The sequence below is a fragment of the Gallinula chloropus genome (genome assembly GCF_964237585.1).
Source record: "Gallinula chloropus genome assembly, chromosome: 2".
Taxonomy (NCBI): domain Eukaryota; kingdom Metazoa; phylum Chordata; class Aves; order Gruiformes; family Rallidae; genus Gallinula; species Gallinula chloropus.
In genome coordinates this window covers 22,579,128-22,599,643 of record NC_140086.1, presented here as the reverse complement: position 1 = coordinate 22,599,643, position 20,516 = coordinate 22,579,128, and the positions used below count along the sequence as shown (strand labels likewise).

Below are 20,516 nucleotides of genomic sequence, written 5' to 3'. Positions count from 1 at the left end.
GTTTTTCACTTAGCAGTCACTGTGCATGGTAAGAAAAAGGGGGTTTGGTACCAAAAGAAAACAGCAACTGTTTTCCAAAGTCCACCTTTTCCGACTCTTCCCGCCACGCACACTGCCTTCTTTCCCAAGTCCTTCACCGCTGATCGGTAGCACGGGAGTGTTAGAGCACACAGGCGCTGACAGCTCTGATCACTGAACTCCCACTGCATTTTCCAAGGCAGTTTTCCAAGAGCTGACCTGAGGAAGACAAGCCAGCTGCAGCAGGAATGAACACACGGGCTTCCAACCCCGACTACCCTGCCCTGCCCCGAGGGCAAAATCGTATCAGATCTTAACAACGTCTGCTTCTTCCTTGCGAGGGAGGCTGCTCCGGTCCATACGCGGTTCTCCCACGGGCTCCCTCATCAAGCCCAGATTTACCAGAGGCGGTGCGAGCCTGCCGGGCCCTGAGGCGGCCACGGATGACCAGGCCCTGAGGGAGCCGGTGCCCGCCGGCCTGAGGCAGCCATGGCGGGCCGGTGTCCCGAACAGGCTGGGGGTATCATTGGCACTTGCCCGGGCGAGCCTCGGCTGCAGAGCCGAGGGGAGGAATGAAGAGATGACGGCGCCAGGACGGGTCTCGAACCCGCGGCCCCATCTCCACGACAGGCTCGAGCGGACCTGCCAGTCATTGCGTCGCAGCGTCACACACGCGCCCCGCCCCGCCCCGCCCTTACCGCCCCGCCTCTCCGCCGTCTCGTGACCGGCGCTGCGGCGGCGTCAGCTGACTCGGTGCCTCACGTGACCCGCTGGCGGGTGTGCGGGCGGCGCGCGGCTGCAGCTGCCGGCGGGGGATGGAGCAGTAACGGGTAAACGCCGCGGGGAGCCCCCGGCGGGGCCGGGCCCGGGCCGCGGAGGGGCGGGAGGCGGAGGAGGAGGCGGAGGGCTTAGGCCGGGCCGCGACTCGACGCGCCTCGAGCGGCTGGCGCAGCGCTCCGGCCTTCCCCGGCAGCGGGCCGCGCTGGGCCTGGCGTGAAGGACAGTGGCGGCCGGGCCCGGCGGTTCCGCCGAGGCCCGCTTGCCGCCGCCGCGCCTTCCAGCGGCTCTGACTGGCCTCTGCGTCGCCCCGGGAGCTGCCGGGTGCGGGGCTGCCCTGACGCCCCTCTGCCGGGGGTGAGTTAGGCGCGGCGGGGTATTTCTCTTGCGGAGCGATAGCGCGGTGCAGGCAGCCCGCACCGGTGGCTGCCGGGGTGGCTGCTGCTGCCCGGGCTCCGGGAGCCGTCATCTAATCCCCGTGATCCAGCTCAGCGGCTCCATGGGGAGTGAGGGCAGCTCCCCCCGCCCCGTGTGCCAGCGCCAGGTTGTCTGTGCATGTGTGTGAGCGCCCCGTTGTGAAATCCTCCCGGGCGTATCTCTGGCTTCCTCATTGCGGCTGCTTCTCTTTATGAAGTGTGGAGGCAGAGAAGGCTAAGGGTGTCTGCGAGCGAGCTTCTAGGACTGATGTCTTGGGGACTTAGTGCTGGGTGTTGGGAGACTTACTTGGTGTTGACTTGCAGCAAGCTTTCCTCTTAAGCTCAGTAGGAGTGAAGAAACAACTGTCCCCTCACCCTAGCCCTGTTCAAAACAATGCAAAGAGTTTTAGCTGAGATTCTGTTTTGACTTAGATTGATAGACTCATGTTTGTCCACAGTTCTGTTTATGTATGCAGAAGTCCATTTGTGAATGTTTCTTCTCTTGAGTGTACATCACAAGCAATTGAAATAGCAAAATTAACTAACAGCAATTAGGTGGAACGGTGCTATGACAAGTTCTGCCTAATAGTATGCTATAAAAAAGAGCTGGTCAGTGGCACATGGTGTAAACAACAGTTCAGATGTCCATTCTTATTTCTAGGTTTTATTTGAACACTTGGTATTTCCTGATCTATTCTGTGGCTCTTCTCTTTGAATTCCCCATCTTTCACTTTACAGTCGGTTGGTGTGTATTTTTTGGCCTGCTAGCACTTGTTTCTGCTTTTCCTGCTGTTCTGTAGCCCTTGTCCTTTCCTCAGTTCTTTTTTTGTTACTCCCCATAGTTCTGATTTCAAACTCCATCCCCTTTGCTTAAAGCAAGCATAATCACTTAAAGCTCTTCTACCAAGCTATTTTTTCCCTTGTATGTATTTGGCAGTACCTCCATTGAGCAGGTAGGTGTCTGAAATGAAGAACTGTTGTCTTTCCCATGGCTATTAGAAATGGAACAGATCTTTGGGAAAACCAACCACACAGTCAAAAACGATGAGCAAGGAAAAGAAGTAGCTTAACAATTCCTGGGAGGTACAACTGTTCCACTTGTGCCTCTTCACTCTGACCAGTGAAAAAGACCCTGGTTATTCAGTTGAATACTCAGTTTTTGCCTCTGACATTGAGGAATCACGAAGTGCTCAAGTTCGTTTGGTTTAAAGCATGAAAAAAGATTTACTGCAAGTCTGTCTGGGGTTTGTAACTTTAGGCTTGTTTATGGTAGACTATGAAGTTTGAACAGCTGGCCTTTGAAAGCTAACTTTAAAAGATGAGAAAACTTCACTTATTGAAAGTGATTATTCTTTGTAACGGGTCTGTTTGAGTTGTTGTTTTGGTTTGTTTTTTTCTCTCCTGGAAAGGAAGGTTAGGTATTTTTAATGTCCATCTGATTTTCCCAATCTGTAATGCAGGGAACGAGATTGTGTCATAGCAAACATATAATTGTTTCCTTAGATGGTACAATCTCTGGAAACTTTATGTGTATACTTTAGGGACTATTTATATTTTAGTGGAAAACATGAGAATTAAATGCTCTTTCTGTCTTACAGAATGGGATTCTGGATTTCTACATGATGGCTCTTCCATTTTTTGCTTAGATATTTGCATGCTGCTGCTGCCACCACACAAACTAGGTTTTTTTTCAAATTAAGAATTTATTTCAAAGACTCTTCTAGTCCTAGTCCAGTCAAATCCAAACCAAAACAAATTTAAAGCTTAAACACTTTGAGTGTGTGTGTCAGCTCTGGAGGTGTCTCCCTGCATGGGTGAAGTTTATTGTAAACTTGGCTATGTCTTTTATAGGACCAGAGTTCAGTGAAATGTAGGAAAAGATCATGTGTAATGGATTCACTGGGTTTGGCATGTGTTATGGATGAAAATGCATCAAGTAGACTGAGTAAGAGGAAATCTTATCTCCTTCCAAATCATTGATAATTAGTAGACCTCCTGTGGAGGCCTGTAATGTGAGATAATCCAGTTGGTGCTTCCCTAGACAAGAAGCCCTGTAACATGGTGATGACTGATGCTGGTTTCATTTTTCATATCTCCTGATAATATAATAAAGTCATCGTTACAGTGTGACCAACAATTGTTACAGTACATGCTTGTGAGCATGTAGGGCCAGTGCTGCCCAAGGGGCTGTTGCTGTGGTTTTCACCTCTCTCTGATTCCGCTGTCGAAGACTTTAAAGTCCACAGCATGAGGGAAACAGTAGATGTGGCCTTTTCACCCTTCCTTCTCGGAGGTAGGACCCCTTTTCTCACCCATGCTATTTCAAGGAGCAAAGAACTACTCAGCCTTTCTCCTTCCAGCCTGCTTTGGCAATTTGTTAGGGGAGAAGAAAGAGTAGCGATAGTGAGGAAAGCACAGCTAATTGCCAGGTCCTTGACTTTCTGATGGTGAATATAACCATCTGTGCTGATGTGCAGCTGCAGAGCAGGAGAGTGCCCAGAACTGAGCTGGATCAGGATCAGGCTGGACAAGGTTTTGCGGACGTGTGTCTGGTTTTGTAAATATTCTGGTTTCTCAAGTGTCTGTACCCCCCATGGCATTGCCTGTATTTAGAACTGCAGCACTGCTGGGCTACTACCTGGTAATGCAGTGTCAGACATAATGGAGTGCACAGTATCAAGAGCACTGGTAGCTGGACGTCATCATCTCTCATTATAAGCAAGGCCCCTTAATTGAAGGAGGATGGCCATCAGCAATATGTGCTTAGTGATATTAATTTAACGGTTGGTAAACTGCCTTCAGCTTCAGGCTTCCTGGGTAGCTAAACAAAAGAATCAGCTAACAGGCCTTTCTTTAGCTCATTTCAAACTTCAGCACCCTTGGTAACTTGTTGACCTGCTTACACAGATGGAGGACTTGCATCTTGTTTTGGGCAAAGTTTGCTACTGTGTCTTAATTCTTAACAAGTACAACATTTGAATCTCTCTGAAAAAAGTCTTGTAGCCTGTGTTTGTTATGAAATGCAGGGTTTTTTTTTCAAAGCTGCTACAGAAGTCGTAGCAAATACCAATATTTGACATTTAGATTCTGTCAAGGTACGCTTTGATTTTGTTTTCCAATCCCTTACTAGAAAATCTAGTAACTCTCCACTGACTTGTTCTGTTTCTTTGTGACAGAAAAATATATATATACTCTTAACTTCCTGGGGTCATTTGCAAAGTAGCTCAGCATAATTTGTATTTAATACCAGTACTCTCCTGACTGATGCCGGTATGTGTACCATCATTGAAAGTTTGCAATGGTAACAGAGATAACAAGGCTAGAAGATGTGCTCCTTTTTGCCTAATCTTTCAGCTGCCAGGAAAACCTTCTTCGCTTGAAAGGACAAATTAAAGTTTATCAAACTTAAGTATTTTTTTGGCATTTACTCACTTTAAATTACTGTTCTGCTTCAAAAAGTGATTGGAAAAGGTGTAACATCAGAGTTGAAATTTGAGGGCTTTTTTTTCTTTTTTTTTTCTTGCGTGTACAGAACAAGTTGTCTGCTGTACAGGTGCTGGAAGATAATATACAGCTGTGAAAATGTGATTTGGTCTGTTTTATTGGATTTATTTTCACTTATAATCTTTAGTCGAATTGCAGCAGAAAGATGCTAATGTTGCAAACTCAGCCCACTTCAGCTTGCAGGATGGGCAGTTTAAAAAGACTTTCCGACTGTGCAAATGTGATTTGGAAGATAGGAAAACAATTTAGAACCATGTCATGCTCTTGGCGAAGTATCTTACAGTGGCTGGAACTGCACTTCAGTAATATGGAATGAGATGTTTTTCTTCAGGCAAAGCTTTGAATTCTGGACTAATGGCAGATACCCTTTCTTCCCCCCTTCCTTGTTTCCCTTCTAGCATCTTGCGTCTGTCTTCAGAAGCAGAAAACATCAAGATAAAGACACAAAAATGACCGAGTTTTGGCTGATTTCTGCTCCCGGGGAAAAAACCTGTCAACAGACATGGGAGAAACTACATGCAGCAACTACAAAAAATAACAATCTTTCTACTAATTCAAAATTCAATATTCCAGACTTGAAGGTATGTAAACCTCACTTCATGCCCTAAGAGGTATGTTTGCTTTGCATTGTCTTTGCTTCTTGAGGCTAAAAGCTAAACAATGTTTTACTGTGCTGTAATTTTCATGTTTGAATTATAAATGGTGTCATCTCTGGCCCTTGAAAGGTGTATCAGTTGCTCTACATTATTATGTGAAATGAGGGAAGAAAGAGTTTTCTGGAAGGGAGGGGATGAAAGAGCAGGAAATTTTGTGGACAAGCTGGATATTCCATTACTCCAGGTGCAAAAAGTCCAGACTCTTGTTGGTCTGACTGCTACAGTACTCTTGTATATGTGAAGCTGCCTCCAGCACTGAGATACCTGATTACAGCAATGTCAGATTTAATCTAAAGTAGTAAATCAAACGCTGAAGCAAGTGACTAGTGGGAAATGCAGCCAAGCTCAATGTGAAAGATGTTTTAACATGTTTTGTATGGCTGGAATGAAGAATTGAAACTCTGCACCAAGCTGAAATGAGTTGTATCTGATAAAGTGATGCTTCAGGGATATCTTGAGCAAATGAAACACAATGTGACTTTGTTCAAGCAACAAATCTGAAATCTTCGAGTACAGTATTTTATACAGCGCTGCAAAGCTACCTGTTCATAGGACTTAGCTTGTGTTGTGATTTGTATCTCTCTGTGTTTACATACAAATGCATTTTGATCTTTTGTTCTAGGTTGGCACGCTGGATGTTTTGGTTGGTCTGTCAGATGAGCTGGCTAAACTGGATGCATTTGTGGAGGGGTAATGGTTTATTTTTACTGTGTGCAAAATACTGGAATCATAAAGCAACGGTTTGCTGAGTCCTCACAATGCACATTCAACTTCCTGGTTTCATAGTGATCCTCTAGTTCAGCCAGCAAACTAAGATTTCAATAAACTCAGCTGCTGGTTTTCCTAGTATCTGTACTTGGGGAAAAATAAATATCTGAACTTCTTGGGGAATAGTGGGACTTTATGCACTGATGAGGGATGGTCCTACCTGTAGCAGTGCTGTGTGCTGATAGGTCCTGAAGAACTGTTAAGAATTGAACCTGTGGGAAGTGGTGTTGAAATGGAGTAATCTCTGTTTTAATTTAGCAAGTTAGAGTGCTATTTGCAAACTTGGAGAAGCAAACGATTTCTCATGTTTTCTGCTAATCCACAGAGATCATGAAACACATTAATATTAAAATCCAAAGGCTGGTAATTTTGAAAAAAACCAAATGGTTGTTTGAAAGTGATTTGAACAAACTTAACTGAATTTCACATAACCAGAACTTGTGGAGACATCCTCTGTTTCACGGAGAGAAATGTTAGGTGGTAGTTTTTAAACGAAAAGGAAACTATTTGGTATGGCACACGTGAGTAATACTAAAAACAGCTTTTCTTGTGAGGAAGTCAGGTGGTGTGTGTCAGATCTCATGAGAGCTTTGGGCTCTTCAGTTAACTCTGGTGTTTCATTGTCACAGTTGCCTTGTGTTTAATTTGGGGTAATTGATGTTTTTTACCTCCCTATGTGTTTTGAGAAAGGTGTTAGGATTTTAAAGCACCACAGACTTAAAAGCCAAAATAATGAGAGATCACTCTTGGAGTCAAGGGAAGTAGCTTCACCTTGTTGAGAACTGATGAGCAGCAACACTTGAGAAGGATTTAAATAAAGTTCTGGCATGTATCTGAGAAGCTTATATCCTTAAGATACTGAGCCTGGTTTGTGCTCTTGAAAAGCTTATATGTAAAGCAGTCAACTCTTATTTTTTGATCCAATCTATTACTTATTTTCCCATGCAATTTCATATCACTTTCACAAATGGTATTTATCAAATTGGCAATGTTTTATTCTTTTTTTCATATCTTTATCTTTCACTTTTCAGTGTTGTAAAGAAAGTGGCCCAGTATATGGCTGATGTTCTAGAAGACAGTAAAGATAAAGTTCAGGAGAATCTTCTGGCTAATGGAGGTAAAGTACTAACTGCAGTATGTGCATCCTAAAAGGGGCAGGAGGGAAGGCAATGATCCTGAAACATACTAATGCTGCTTCCTTGTATGAATTCTGAAAGCCTGGCTTGGACATGGAAGTAGGTTTTTTTTTTTCCCCATGAGTCATGTGCCCTGCAACAAGTTATAGGATCCAGAATGGCAAGCAATTAGATCTACCTGTTCAGTACTCACTCACAGAAGCCTTTTGATCCTTTATGACTATTTTGTTGTCACATGTCTCTGGGAGAAAATAAAAATTGCCATGGCTGATCACTGTAAGGATGCTTTGTATGAGTCTCTCATCTGAATGGGTATGATGTAAGCTGTGCTGGAATACTCAGTTGTTCCCAAATTGTGATAGAATGTTTTTATAAAACTAGTTGTCTTGCGGAAATATTTGTCCATTTTATTGAAGAATTGCACTGGTCTCTAAATAAAGGTTTTGTTTTCAGTGTCTGTTCTGTAAAATTTAAACTCAGCTTGTAATGATGCTGGAGAAGCAAATATGAGGGGCCTAACATCTTCGTCTTAGGTGCAGTGGTCCTAATTAACGCAGTTATTCTTAGGGGCTTGGAGTAGTGTTTCTCATAGATAGCTTTACAAAACTGTTTCAGGTGAGCCACATAATCTTTGCTGCCTTTTTTTCCCCATTGTAGCCCTGTCTTCTATACATTTTTCACACAAGGCAAAAAATAGTTTGGTCTTGTCTAGGCTTCTCCAGCCATTGTTGATTTAGTAAATACCACTTGGAGTCTAGAGAGGTGGAGAAATCACTGTCTGAAGGCAGAGGTCATGGATAACTTGCACTTGAGTGTTTATTTTCAAATTTCTGAAGCAATAGGGTCCACATGTGGTGGTCCACAGTCTGTTATAATACCCTCCTATTACAGCAGTCCTACATGGAGCATCCTACATTGGTCTATTTTTTGTCTATTTAACAAAGTTGTTCTTTACAATTTTAGTTGACTTGGTCACCTATATAACAAGGTTCCAGTGGGATATGGCCAAATATCCAATCAAACAATCCTTAAAGAATATTTCAGAAATCATTGCAAAGGTAAGGCAATTGGTGGTGTAAAACTTTCCTACTTGAACTTCAGATATTTAAGCACGAAACTTGGTACTATTTTACCAAGATTTGTCCATTTTTGTTAGCTTCATTTAACTTTGACCACACCAGTAGTAAATATGATAGAAATTTGTGTGTCTTCATAACCAGAGTAGTGTATTAAGGTGGGGGTAGGATTTGGAGAATGCTCCCTCAAGGCCTTTATGCTTTTTTTGCTGAGTTTTGTTTCCTAAGATCACCGAGTTAACAAATAAATACCTAGCAAATTATGTTGCTGACACTTACATTTTGCTGTGCTGGCATGCCATTTTTCTGATGTTCACAAATTGTGGGCTATTAGCAGCAGCAAATCAGTGAACCTATTTACCTTCTGAAAGCTATGCCACTCTGTTGAGGGGAAAAAATGAGCTTTCAATGTTAGATGTAAAGAAGGTTCATGTGAGCGAAGTCATGGGTTTTCCCCCGTCTTTACCTTGGTAAAGTTTTTTGCACTTTGGGGACTTGCTTTGATTTTACGTGCTGTGAGTGTCTGTAGAGTCCTCAGCAGGGATGTAGTGTGTTCAGACAGTGGAAGAGTTCTCTCTAAACTACCCCTGCTTTTTTTTTAACCCTGTTTTCTGTAATGTGCAGTATGTCTCTTGGAATTACCTGTGTCAATACATAACCTGGAAAAAAAAAGTAGCTGCTGAAACTACTAGTTCAATATTTTTGCTGAGATTACAAAATCTTCATATATATCTAAGTGGGTACTTAGCTGACTTGAGAATGCAACTTCTGTTTTGATGTCTTCTCTGGGGCTATCTTAAATCTACCCATCAAGAAGATACGTGCTTTCTGACACCTACTGAGGTGTTCCACGTGCTTTGCTAGAGGTTATATCAGTCAAGGAATTTAAATAACCTTAAATATGTATGTGCTTGAGAAGTAGCTAGCCTTATTTTCACGGGTGTTTGTTTGAAGTCTTGCTGCATGTGTAAAGGTGTGTGCTGTTAACATGTTGCCAGGTGAAACCACCAGGCTTTTAGTAACTTCTTCCTGCTACTGACAAGTGAACTTCCCTGTTACTGTGACCAAGGTCACAGTGTAACTGGTGTAGTTTTTGAGATTTAGTTTATGGAAATAAAACTGTATCTAGCTTCCCAAGCTGAGGTGCCCTATGCAAGCAAAATGTTCTGTGGCTTAAGCCCAAATAAAGGGAGAGTCCCTTGACTCTGTTTATATACTTGTCCCAGGGAACTGCTGTTCACTTGTACCTGCGTATCTCGGTGACGAAGCAGTGAAGGAGGGAGTAGGCAGCTTTATGGTGCCAGACCAATACTGTACCATGTTTCTTTCAGTGATCCAACTTGCTATATTGATTTTAAAATACTTCCTTTTATAGGGTACATGCTGTAGGAATTGGATTGGGTGGTTAACACCTACTAATTAATTTTTGTGTTCTTCCCCTTGCTGCCAAGTTACCTAGCTGGGAATGAATCATTTTTAGTTATCACTTTAGTAATCTAGTTAGTCCTGGAGGATGGGTTTGAGAGGTGGCTTATTTGAGCAGCAATGGCAAGCCAAATATGAGAGTCTGAGTCTACACAGTAACATACTTGGAACTTTGATACTAAAGTTTGAAAGATGATTGAAGGCTGACAGTGACATTAAACTTAACATGCTGCCTCTACTTGATTAGACATATATTTATTACCTGAAATAAATTGGATCCAAGTCTGAAATACTGCTTACGTGTCTACCCTGGAACTGTCTCTGTGCAACTTCAGACATTCCAAAATACAGAAGCTTTTAATAAATGACTTTGAGAGAAGACGGTGATAAGTGTATTGTATTTTCCTTTGCAAATATACAAAAAGGGAAATAGCTTGGGGAGGGGGGACATAAAGGCATGAATTAACTCCGATAATTAGAACTGCAAATAGTAATAGCCATTTGGAATCAAGCAGGTGATGCATTTAGTTCATACTCTGTCTTTGAGTGGCCAAGGATGTTCATCACAAGGAAAGGTGCAAATTGCAGTAGGCAAATACAGGGCAACAGAGTCTTCTCTTAAGTTGTAGATGATGCAAAGCAGTAGTGCTTTGGATTACTTAATTCTTTATTTGCTACTCATAACTGTACCATCATTCTTGTCACTGAAAATCTAATGAGGAGGAGGTATAATGAGAAGTGAGGTAACAGCTGGAGCAAATGATACCCGATGTTCACAAGTGCACTTGGGATACAAACTTCAAACAACCCCTCCTGTCAGCTGATATGAAGTGTAGTAGCCTCAGGTGATACAGTAATGATCAGCTGGATGCAGAACCACATCCAGTTGATACCAGGAGAGGATGTTTAACTTTTATCATTGGCTGATTTTCCTTCAAAGGAATTAATTCTAGTTTAGGGTATTCTGAGATTTGAGTGATGTTTGTCAAGCTCTAGAGAAAAAGTTTTTAACTTATGTATTTTTCATTAAGTTGTTCTTGGCAGATCTAAGTTCAGAAATAATATAAAATCTGTTCCAGTTCCTTAGATACTGTTCCTTTTCTTTTTATCTTTAAGGGAGTAAACCAGATCGACAATGATCTAAAAGCAAGGGCATCAGCATACAATAATCTGAAAGGGAACCTTCAGAATTTGGAAAGAAAGAATGCGTAAGTCACATTGGTTTTTTTGCTAATGTAGTAGAAATGGACAGTCATTTAACTGTGAAAACTGAGTAGCCTGTGAGGAGGTACAGGCTTCAAGCTGCATGTATTTTTGAGGTATTTGTCAACCTTGAATAACAGCTGTCATAAAAGAATATTTATTACCAGCTGACTTGCTGGCAATGGCTTATTTGTGGAATTATGGAATCACAGAATTGTAGGGGTTGGAAGGGGCCTTTGAGAGATCATTGGGTCCAACCCCCCTGCCAAAGTAAAAGCATGTATAAATAGTAAATTGCTGGAGCTTCTGAGAGAAGTTTGCTGTTCAAGTGGTGTGTACTGCTGCTGCTTAGGTGCCTTCTGAACAAGGAAATCTTTCCCTTCGCTCCAACTTAGCCTTAAGCATATCATTATTGCTGGGGTTCTCCCCTCAGAATTAACCAGCAGAGGTGTGCAAATTAACTGAAGGGCAGTGTGCTGTCTTGTCATGCGTGTGTGATGATCATCTCACATACAGGTGAGGTACAGTAGTTCTGATGATTAATTTGATCCAACCCTATCATTACAGTTAATGATATGAGCCGGCTGGCCAATTTATGGGTCATATTAGCGACACCTGTGTTACAAGCAAGATGTCAGTTTGGTGTTAAGCCATGATAATTTGTCAGCTAAGCTCCATTAAATCTGTGTGTTTTCCTAGTCTTGTGTGAATAAGAGGCAATGTGCTTTTTAAAATTTTTATTGAGGTTCTCCTGGATGTACATCTGTAGTAGGTTGTAAATCTGAGGCTCCTTATACTGGGCTTCACAATTAATGGTTTTAATGGCTCTTGTGTTTTCAAATCACTTTTTAAAAGAGAACTTGGCTTCTTAAGTGTTCTTAAGCTATTTGAAATACGGAACTGACGCAGAGCAATGGAGCTGCTGATAAAAACTTGCAGTGACTTTAGACAGTAAGATATAAAAGAACATTTTGTTTGCTCTGCTAATAGTGAGTGCGTAAGTAACACATATTTTGTTAAATGTTATGTTGTCAAGCACTAGAAACTGTTGTCCAGATGAATTTGATTCTTAAACATGTATTTACTCTGGCTGTCTGTTTCTCTGCAGGGGAAGCTTGTTAACCAGAAGTCTTGCTGATATTGTAAAGAAAGAGGACTTTGTACTTGATTCGGAGTATTTGGTCACGTTATTAGTGATTGTACCGAAGTAAGCTTTGTATTTCTTTAAGAAACTGGAGATTAGACTTAAGTCTCTTATTACATGCTATGGATAATATTAAATGTTGCAGAAGGTATTCTTAAGAAAATAAGTACTCATTAAAAGCTTGTTATACATTAGAAAGCTTAATGATTAAATTACCCTGGTTAGGACTTTCCTAGCTTTCACCACTTAGTGAGCAAAGTGAACGCCTTACTACTTTGCTCCCCACTTATTCAGGTTGCCAGAAGACTGCTTTTATATATCTAAGTCTCTACCAGTGGAATACTACTTATGTCATTTGGCTGCAAACAGGTTGTGCTTGTCTGAAATGTTTAAACAACAAAACTCCTACGATTTTACCCTGGCCAAGGAAAATGGTGATGCAGATGTCCTTAGGACTCTTGTAAAATGAGAAAATAGCACTAGGCTGGCTTCCTGGAGCTGGGAACAAAGGGAATTCCTAACTTGTAAAGATAGCCAATAGGCTATTTATTGCATGAGGCAGTAGCCCTCCTCATGTGTGAAACTGGAGAAAGCAAACCAGTTTTGCAGTGACTTTAGCAGAAAATAGGTAGTTTGTGTGTCTTGATTGTTACTTTTCTTTTACCTTTGACTTGGTTTGTGTTGAAAGGGTGGAACCTTTTCACCACCAACTACAGAAAGGCAGGGTTTCCAAAATTCTCATCAGTCCTTCAGGTAAGTGCAGGAGTTGGGGGAACCCATTTGTAATTGCAGAAAAAGTATTCTATTAGCAACTCAGAGGAGCAGAGTTACATAAGGTGTTTTTTTGATAAACCTTGTTGGTTAAGTCCATTGATCCCCTGAGATCTGTACTTAATGGCGACTAGTTTAATTTCCTAGTTCTTTGATTTCAAAAGTGTTATGCTTGCAAACTTAGACAAAGACTGAAGATAGGTTACTGTTGCTATAATTATAGGTTATTTAGCAATGATCTTAGAAACAGCATGAGGAAGAGGACTGTCCTGGATGTCTTGTGCATTTCTGACAACCTGCACCTGGGTTGGAAGATGTGATGACTAAATATTCTTAATTTTTTTTTAAAACCCTTGATCCATTACTCTGAGATTTCTTACTACAGTTCTAAATGTTTAACCTTAACCTATGTATTTTCTAGGATGAATTATAATGATTGGGTTAAGCAATATGAAACACTAGCGGAGATGGTTGTACCACGTTCCAGCAAGTAAGTTAACTGCTAAGTCTCATATTTGCATGTGCTTGTAAGTGTTCTTGGAATTTTAGAGATTGGTCAAAAAATTGTCAAAATGGCTTGCTTTATAGCTTTACCTGATCATGCCTGTTCATGTTGCAGTTGAGGAAAAGTTCAAAGGAGCTCTAATTCTAGGGTTAACAAAGTTATCAAACTAATTGATGTGGGATGAATAAAAGAATTGAAGTTAATCTAGGTGAGGTACGTTCAACTTCATGCTAGCACATGGTGGGGTTAGGCACCAAATACTAGCTGCTAGTCTGTAGGCTTAATGCCTGAGCACTTGAAACTAGACATACCCTTTGAAATCTGCCAAGGAGTGAAGAACTACATATGGTTTTCTTGTCCCTTGTGGTAACTTGTCTCTTAGGGACCAACAAAGGACCTTGGTGTCAAGCTGGTGCTTGTGATCTGTGGTGGACAAGCCTGAGGCCAGGATTTGATAATGCTGTTATGCTGCTTTAGCAATATTGTAATCACATGGAAAATAAAGTCAACATGTAGCATGGAGCAGTGATGTGGTGTTAAGTTTAACTGACAGAGCGAAGATTCCATCAGGCAGATCTGGCATTGCCAGCTCTGTGCCAGTTCTAAAACCTGAACTTGCTCTTGCTAACTTCACATTTGAATTGGATCAACTTAAGCCTAGTGGGAGATCTGCTAATGATTCTTATTTAATTACTGGGGAACCATGACCTAGGGATAGCTTAAGAAGAGGTGACTTGTTAAACCATGAAACAATGCCTTGTACTGAAGACAGCTTTTTTCCTAAGGTGAAGTCTCAAAATAAGAGACTTGTATAGTCTTGAACTATAAAATAGTAAATCAAAGGGATGATGCCTTTACAGCCTGGGAATCACATTTTCTTACCGCTGATGTCTCTTTAATTTGTCATTTCCTATTTTCAATCCATTTCCTTTTTCTTTAGAACATGCATTTCTAAGAATTCAGTAGTCCAAAATGCCAGTATTAAACCATTTGAAGTTCCTTTTTCTGTAAAATAATTTTAACTTGAACATGTACGCAGACATGTATGAAGTGTTTGAGTGGTGAAGTCTCTAAATGTGAAATAGAAACTGCCATCTTCTACTAAGGGAATAATTAAGAGGAGCTGCTAAAGTGTCTGTTACTTTCTGTGTAAGGTGTTTAGTTTGGGAAGAAATCATGTGTGATTATCTACACTTATGTTCCTGCCTGAGTAGTGATAAAGTACGACTTAAGCTACTGTGCATCAGATCTGTGATGGTTTGAACCTTATTAATTCTGACACCTCTTTTTCTGTGTAGTGTACTCTTCGAGGACCAAGATAGTTACCTTTGTAATGTCACCTTGTTCAGGAAGGCAGTGGATGACTTCAAGCATAAAGCCAGAGAATATAAGTAAGGCTTATTTTGTGTGTGTTGTGTGTCTCATGCTTTGAAGGATCTCTAGGTAGCCACTTTGGATTTTATTCCTTTCCAAACACAGATTTATGGTTCGTGACTTCCAGTATAATGAAGAGGAGATGAAGGCAGATAAGGAAGAAATGAATAGACTCTCAACTGACAAGAAAAAACAGTTTGTAAGTCTGTATAAACTAGTCATTATAGAAACATGAGATGTCTGAGACATAACAATTTCATGAGCCTGTGATTCTGAGAAAGCATTGCAAGATGACATGACATAGTCAGCCTGTCACCCAGCTAATATGCTCAGGGGTAATAGAGTTTCCTGTAGAACAAATGCTGCTCACTGCATTGAACCAGGTACTCAGATTGCAGGTGATAATGTATGAAATTTGAAAATGGACAGGCATTTGAATGAAATAATCAGATACTACTAAAATGGTCCTTAGTCTCATTAGCCCATGGCAGCTGAGTTTGGACACTGAAAAGACAACAGAAGTCTCATTACATTTCTCTTTAGCATTGAGACTTTATGTCCATAGTGAACTCTGCCTTTAAGTTGCCTTTTATTGTCGTGGTACAGATATTGAATAGCTGCTCAAACACGTGTAATGGGCTGAATCTTTTTCTGAAGCTTGAATAACATTTTTCCCCCCTCTTTACTTTCACAGGGGCCTCTGGTTCGGTGGCTGAAGGTTAATTTCAGTGAAGCTTTCATTGCGTGGATCCACGTGAAAGCACTCCGAGTTTTTGTTGAATCTGTTCTAAGGTAACGAGGCAGACCAGAATAGCACCCTTCTTCCTAGACTTGGCAAGAATTCACATCTAGCTTAGGCTTACCAAACTGAGGTGAGGTGTGTGAGCACCACTCTTTAGGAAGGAAGGAACAGGAAGTAGGGCAGTAAGAATAGCTGATGGCAATAGCTCTTTTCAGCAGTTGTGGATTATTTGAGGTAGATAAGTGCGTACCTTTCCCCTTGGATAATCCTTCCACCAGTGCTTTAGGATTACATGTACTGTGTACATTGCAGCAAGGCATATCTGCTGATTCTTGGCTTGCTCTGAGCTGCTAGTAAGAAGAGGTTACTGTATCTTGTATATAGTAGGAAATTTACTTCAGAATAAAAAACTATTCAGGCTTTGATTTAGTATAGCTTGACATCTTGAAATGTATGCTTTTTTCCAAAAACATTCCTAAAAATTCCAAGAATTTTGTTATCTAAATGTTTCACTACTAAACAGTTCAATATTCTAACTATAAAATTTCTCTGCTTTTTTCTTCATCCCTTTCTGGAAGTATAGTTACTAAGTTGACTTAGGAACAGCTGTAGTTCTTTCGCAGACAAAAGGACCTGGGTTTTTAGAGTTGAAAGGACTGTAGCCTTCAGTCAGAAAACAGAAAGGGTTTTTTTAGCCTTTTCGATACGTTGTCATAAGAGAGACAATCAGAGGAGAAAATATTAAAAAAAAAAAATCACATTAATTTGCATGCTGGTGTGTTTCATAGCTGCTGCAGGCTTGTTTTGAAGACAGACTTGGGTAAGGAAGAAAGCTGAAATGGATTTGAATACTGGTGAATGTTTCCACACATCTAGAAAGGAGGACTGAGTACAGGCTAGATTCTCCATCTAGTGGCATAAGCAAACACTTGCAAGTGAATTAATTGGAATGTTCAAAACTTAGTCCAAGACTTTGAGTAACTGTGAGAATTGTGCAAAGTACTCAAGGATTTAAAGTAATTTTAAAAGCATTTAGACTTTGTTTTGTTTGTTTAAACTTGAAAAAAGTAGTTCTACTTTACGGATGCCTTATGAATTGTAGAAACAGAATGCTCTTGCCAAAACGAAAATGAGCAGAATTTCCTCTTCAGCAATAGAATTCTTTCTCAAAATAATATTCTGCTTTGAAAGGAAAGAAGGAGGCTTATTTCAGCATTTGCATAGTTTTCTGCTTGCTTTCCTCAGGTATGGTTTGCCAGTTAACTTCCAGGCGATGCTGCTTCAGCCTAATAAGAAAACAATGAAGAAACTGAGGGAGGTTTTGTATGACTTGTACAAACACCTTGACAGCAGTGCAGCAGCTATCATCGATGTAAGTACTTTTTGAAACTCCTGCTCCCCACCAATATTAGGTTTAATCTCTATAAATAGAAAAAAAAAGTCTGTTGGCTTTATTAAAAAGCTACACCTCTCCATATTTTCCACCATTCTCTGACAGTACAGAAAATTGTGTCTCCTGTTAAAAATGCCACTACCATTTTACATTTTGTCAAAGCAGGTGGTATATAAAGCTGCAACCAATGCATTTGATGAGCTGTCTGGTATAACAAGTCTCACAACTTCTTACTGCATTCTTTCTTCTACCAATGGAAAGATTTCTTATATACATATATCCTCAAAGGATTCAGCTTTGATCTGAAACTAGGCTTAAGGAACTTGAATGCATCTCATGTTTTTAGAGCCCAGAAGGAATACACAAATTGTCTGCAGTCTCCAGTAACAGCAGCCTTAATACTGAAACAACTTTGTTGTTGCATTGTTGTCTTTGTTTCTAAGTTAACATAGTTGTCCTTCTCTACTGAAGTAGGCTGAATTGATGCCAAGTTGAGTCATCCTTTCAATCAATAGAGGTCTCGTTTTCATGTTTAAAACTGGTTTGCTGGGAGGCTTATTCTACTGATTTGTTTTGTACTGAAAACCAGTGCTTTTTGTAGTTACAGATTAACTAAAGGTCAACCACACAATGAGTTTAGCTGAATTTAAAATGATCAAATAGAATATTTCATAATATTAAATATAATGTGAAGTTTTTTCAAAGTATTTCCAATCTTTTGGGGGAAAGGGATGAATTAAGGTGAAAATTAAAGATGCTGAATGTCATGTAACTCCCTGGATCATTCAGCACCCTGTGCCATTCTTTTCCTAAACAATTTGTGTTTAGAAGGAGTAAAACTTAATTTCAGTAATTTTCCTTCCATTTGGTGGCAGTTTGTGTGGTATAGCAACAGATGGGAAGTACTGATACAGAGCTACTTAGATTTCAAAAAATCTTGTATTTTGCTTTGCAAAATACTGTTATTCATTTGTTGAAGTTCTAACTTTGTTGCTTAAACAGTCACTTGAACAGGAAAGTTTCCCCTTGCAGTCTTGCCTGGCCTGTTTGCTTCTAAAATGTGAATGTTGTATCTGCTTCTGAATAGGAGTCTGAATTGTAAGGGTATAACTGATTTCCCAATTTTATTTGCAGGCAACTATGGATATTCCAGGCTTAAACCTCAGTCAGCAGGAGTACTACCCATATGTGTACTACAAGATTGATTGTAATTTGCTGGAATTCAAGTAAAAGTTCCCTAACATGACAATCTTCTCTGTGTTGGTGTAAACAAACAAACAGAAGTGAGGTTGAAGTACAGTAATACTTTAAACACTCTACTAATCATCTGCTTGCTTCTTATGTTAGGTGAATTTAACACACAGTGGTCCATCTCTAGACATATGTTCTTTCTAAAGAAAGTAGGTAACCTGCTTTAAATCGATTATGTCTGTAAATGTATATTGAGAGATTTGAAGTATTTATAAACAGAGTGATTTATTTAAGGGAAAGCTCATTGGTGGTCTGTGTTAATTCCATTTTTCATTGTTTATAAAAAAAACCCTTGTTTACAGAATAGTGTAATGTTCATGGCCATTTTGTTCATTTGATTTAGTAGATACAATTGTGTCGTTGAACTGTGATGTAAAGTATGTAAAATTGGTATGAAATTGTGCTTTCTGAATGGATTAAAATTATAACTGAAGCACTGTAAACACAGGATAAAATAAACATGCCTGTGCTAATGTGTCACTTTCTTGTACCACATATTACTGTAGGTGCTTGTGTCTGAACCAAAGCAAGGCACTAAATCTTAAAGGCCTTCTACAGACAGCTGGCAGTAGCCTCACAATCACAGGCCCTGGTTCTCACAGGGGATTTTAACTCCCAGCTGTTTGCTGGAAGCCCTGCACAGCCAGCTGCTCACAATCCAGGAGGTCCCTCCAGTGCATCAACAATAACTTCCTAATGCAAATGGTGGATGAGCCTACTAGGAGAGGAGCGCTGCCGGATCTTGTACTCACTGACAAGGAGGATCTGGCTGAAGAAGAGAAGGTTGAGAGTAGACTTGGCTGCAGCAACCATGAGATGGTGGAGTTCAGCATCTTATGCGGTAGTGTCGTGGTTTCACCCCGGCTGAGGGCCAAGATCCATGCAGCTGCCTGCTCCTTAAAGGAAAAGAGCAGGTTAAAGGGAAGGGGAGGGGGGGGTGAGAAGTAAGGGAAGGGAAAAGGAAGAGAAAGGGGCAAATAACCCCAAGATCAAGAAATTAAGAGGCCCGTGGGTTGGGATAAGGATAGTTTACTAAGATAACAGAAAGATACAATGTAACAATACTAACAGGACTTCAAAGCAAAATATATGAAGCTGTTGATACACAATGCAGTTTCTCACCAAACCACACAACTCAGGCCGTGCCACCCAGAGCTGTCCCAGAACCTGACCGTCCCCCAAGAACCGCGCGTCCCGGAGCCGCCCCAGGCCTTCCTCCCGTCAGCCCCCGATATCCTGGGCAGGACGTAACTGGCGTGGAATACTCTCTTTGGCCAGTTGGGTCACCTGTCCTGGCTTCGCCCCTCCTTTCTCATGAAGAGCTGAGAAAGTCCTTGACTGTCTGACAGCAACTAGAAACATCAGGGTGTTATCAGCACTACTCCCATTTTACTCTCAAACACAGCATTCATCTGCTGTTACAAATGAAATTAACTCCATCCTGACCAAAACCAGGACAGGTAGGAAGAGAATATGAAGTAGGACCACAGCCCTGGACTACAGCAGGGCCAACTTTGGCCTCCCCAGATAATTACTGGAGGAAATCCCATGGGACAAGGTACTGGAAAGAAAAAGGGCCAAAGATAGTTGGTCCATATTCAAGGACCACTTCTTCCAAGCTCAAGGTCAGAGCATCCCACTGGGAGAGAAATCCAGAAAAGGAGGCAGAAGACCTGTATGGGTAAACGGGTAAACAGGGGCCTGCTGGGCAAACTCAAGTGGAAGAGGAGAGCCTACAGGTCATGGAAAGAGGGGATGGCCACTTGGGAGGAATGTAAAACTGTTGTCAGGGCATGTAGGGTGGAAACTAGGAAAGCTAAGGCCTCTGCAATGAAACTTTGCAAGGCAGGACCAGGACAACAGAAAGGGCTTCTTCAAGTACACTGGGGACAAAACTAACGCTGGAGGCAACATAGACCCTCTGTTGAATAAGGTGGCTGCCCTTGTGACTGAGGACAGTAACAAGGCGGAGTTACTGAATGCCGCCTTTGTCTCTGTCTATACTGCTGGAGACCATTTGCAGGAGACCATTTGCAGGAGCCCCAGATGGCTGAAGCCCCTGAGGAAGTCAGGATAAACAATGAGTCTGCCTTGGTTGATGAGGACTGGGTCAGAGATCAATTAAGCAGTCTGGACATCCATAAACCCATGGGTCCTGCGGGGATGCACCCAAGGGTGCTGAGGGAGCTACTGGAAGTTGTTGCTAGGCCACTATTCATCATCTGTGCTAAGTCCTGGGAAATGGGAGAGGTGCCTGAGGACTGGAGGAAAGCAAATATTACTCCAGCCTTCAAAAAGGGCAAGGAGGAGGACAGGAGTAACTACACCAGACAGCCTCACTTCCATCCCTGGAAAGG

General features: G+C 41.4%; 1 protein-coding gene across 1 annotated transcript; it reads left to right on the top strand.

Annotated features, from left to right (window-relative positions):
- Positions 1–804: 804 nt before the first annotated feature.
- Positions 805–18,609, top strand: ATP6V1C1 (ATPase H+ transporting V1 subunit C1). The gene is made up of 13 exons (XM_084279842.1): positions 805–848; positions 5,114–5,296; positions 5,994–6,061; positions 7,171–7,256; positions 8,239–8,333; positions 10,893–10,984; positions 12,088–12,186; positions 13,316–13,384; positions 14,698–14,790; positions 14,879–14,972; positions 15,468–15,565; positions 16,761–16,887; positions 18,043–18,609. The coding sequence occupies exons 2-13, from the start codon at positions 5,165–5,167 to the stop codon at positions 18,136–18,138; spliced, it is 1,149 nt and encodes a 382-aa protein (XP_084135968.1). The 5' UTR covers positions 805–848; positions 5,114–5,164; the 3' UTR covers positions 18,139–18,609.
- The last annotated feature ends 1,907 nt before the right edge of the window (positions 18,610–20,516 follow it).

What these genes read in the sequence shown, in the direction of transcription:
- ATP6V1C1 (XM_084279842.1), top strand. Translation starts at nt 5,165, where the DNA reads ATGACCGAGTTTTGGCTGATTTCTGCTCCCGGGGAAAAAACCTGTCAA. An exon ending in AATTTGGAAAGAAAGAATGC is followed by an intron (nt 10,985 to 12,087) that starts GTAAGTCACATT and finishes GTTTCTCTGCAG; the next exon opens with GGGAAGCTTGTTAACCAGAA. An exon ending in CTGACAAGAAAAAACAGTTT is followed by an intron (nt 14,973 to 15,467) that starts GTAAGTCTGTAT and finishes TTACTTTCACAG; the next exon opens with GGGCCTCTGGTTCGGTGGCT.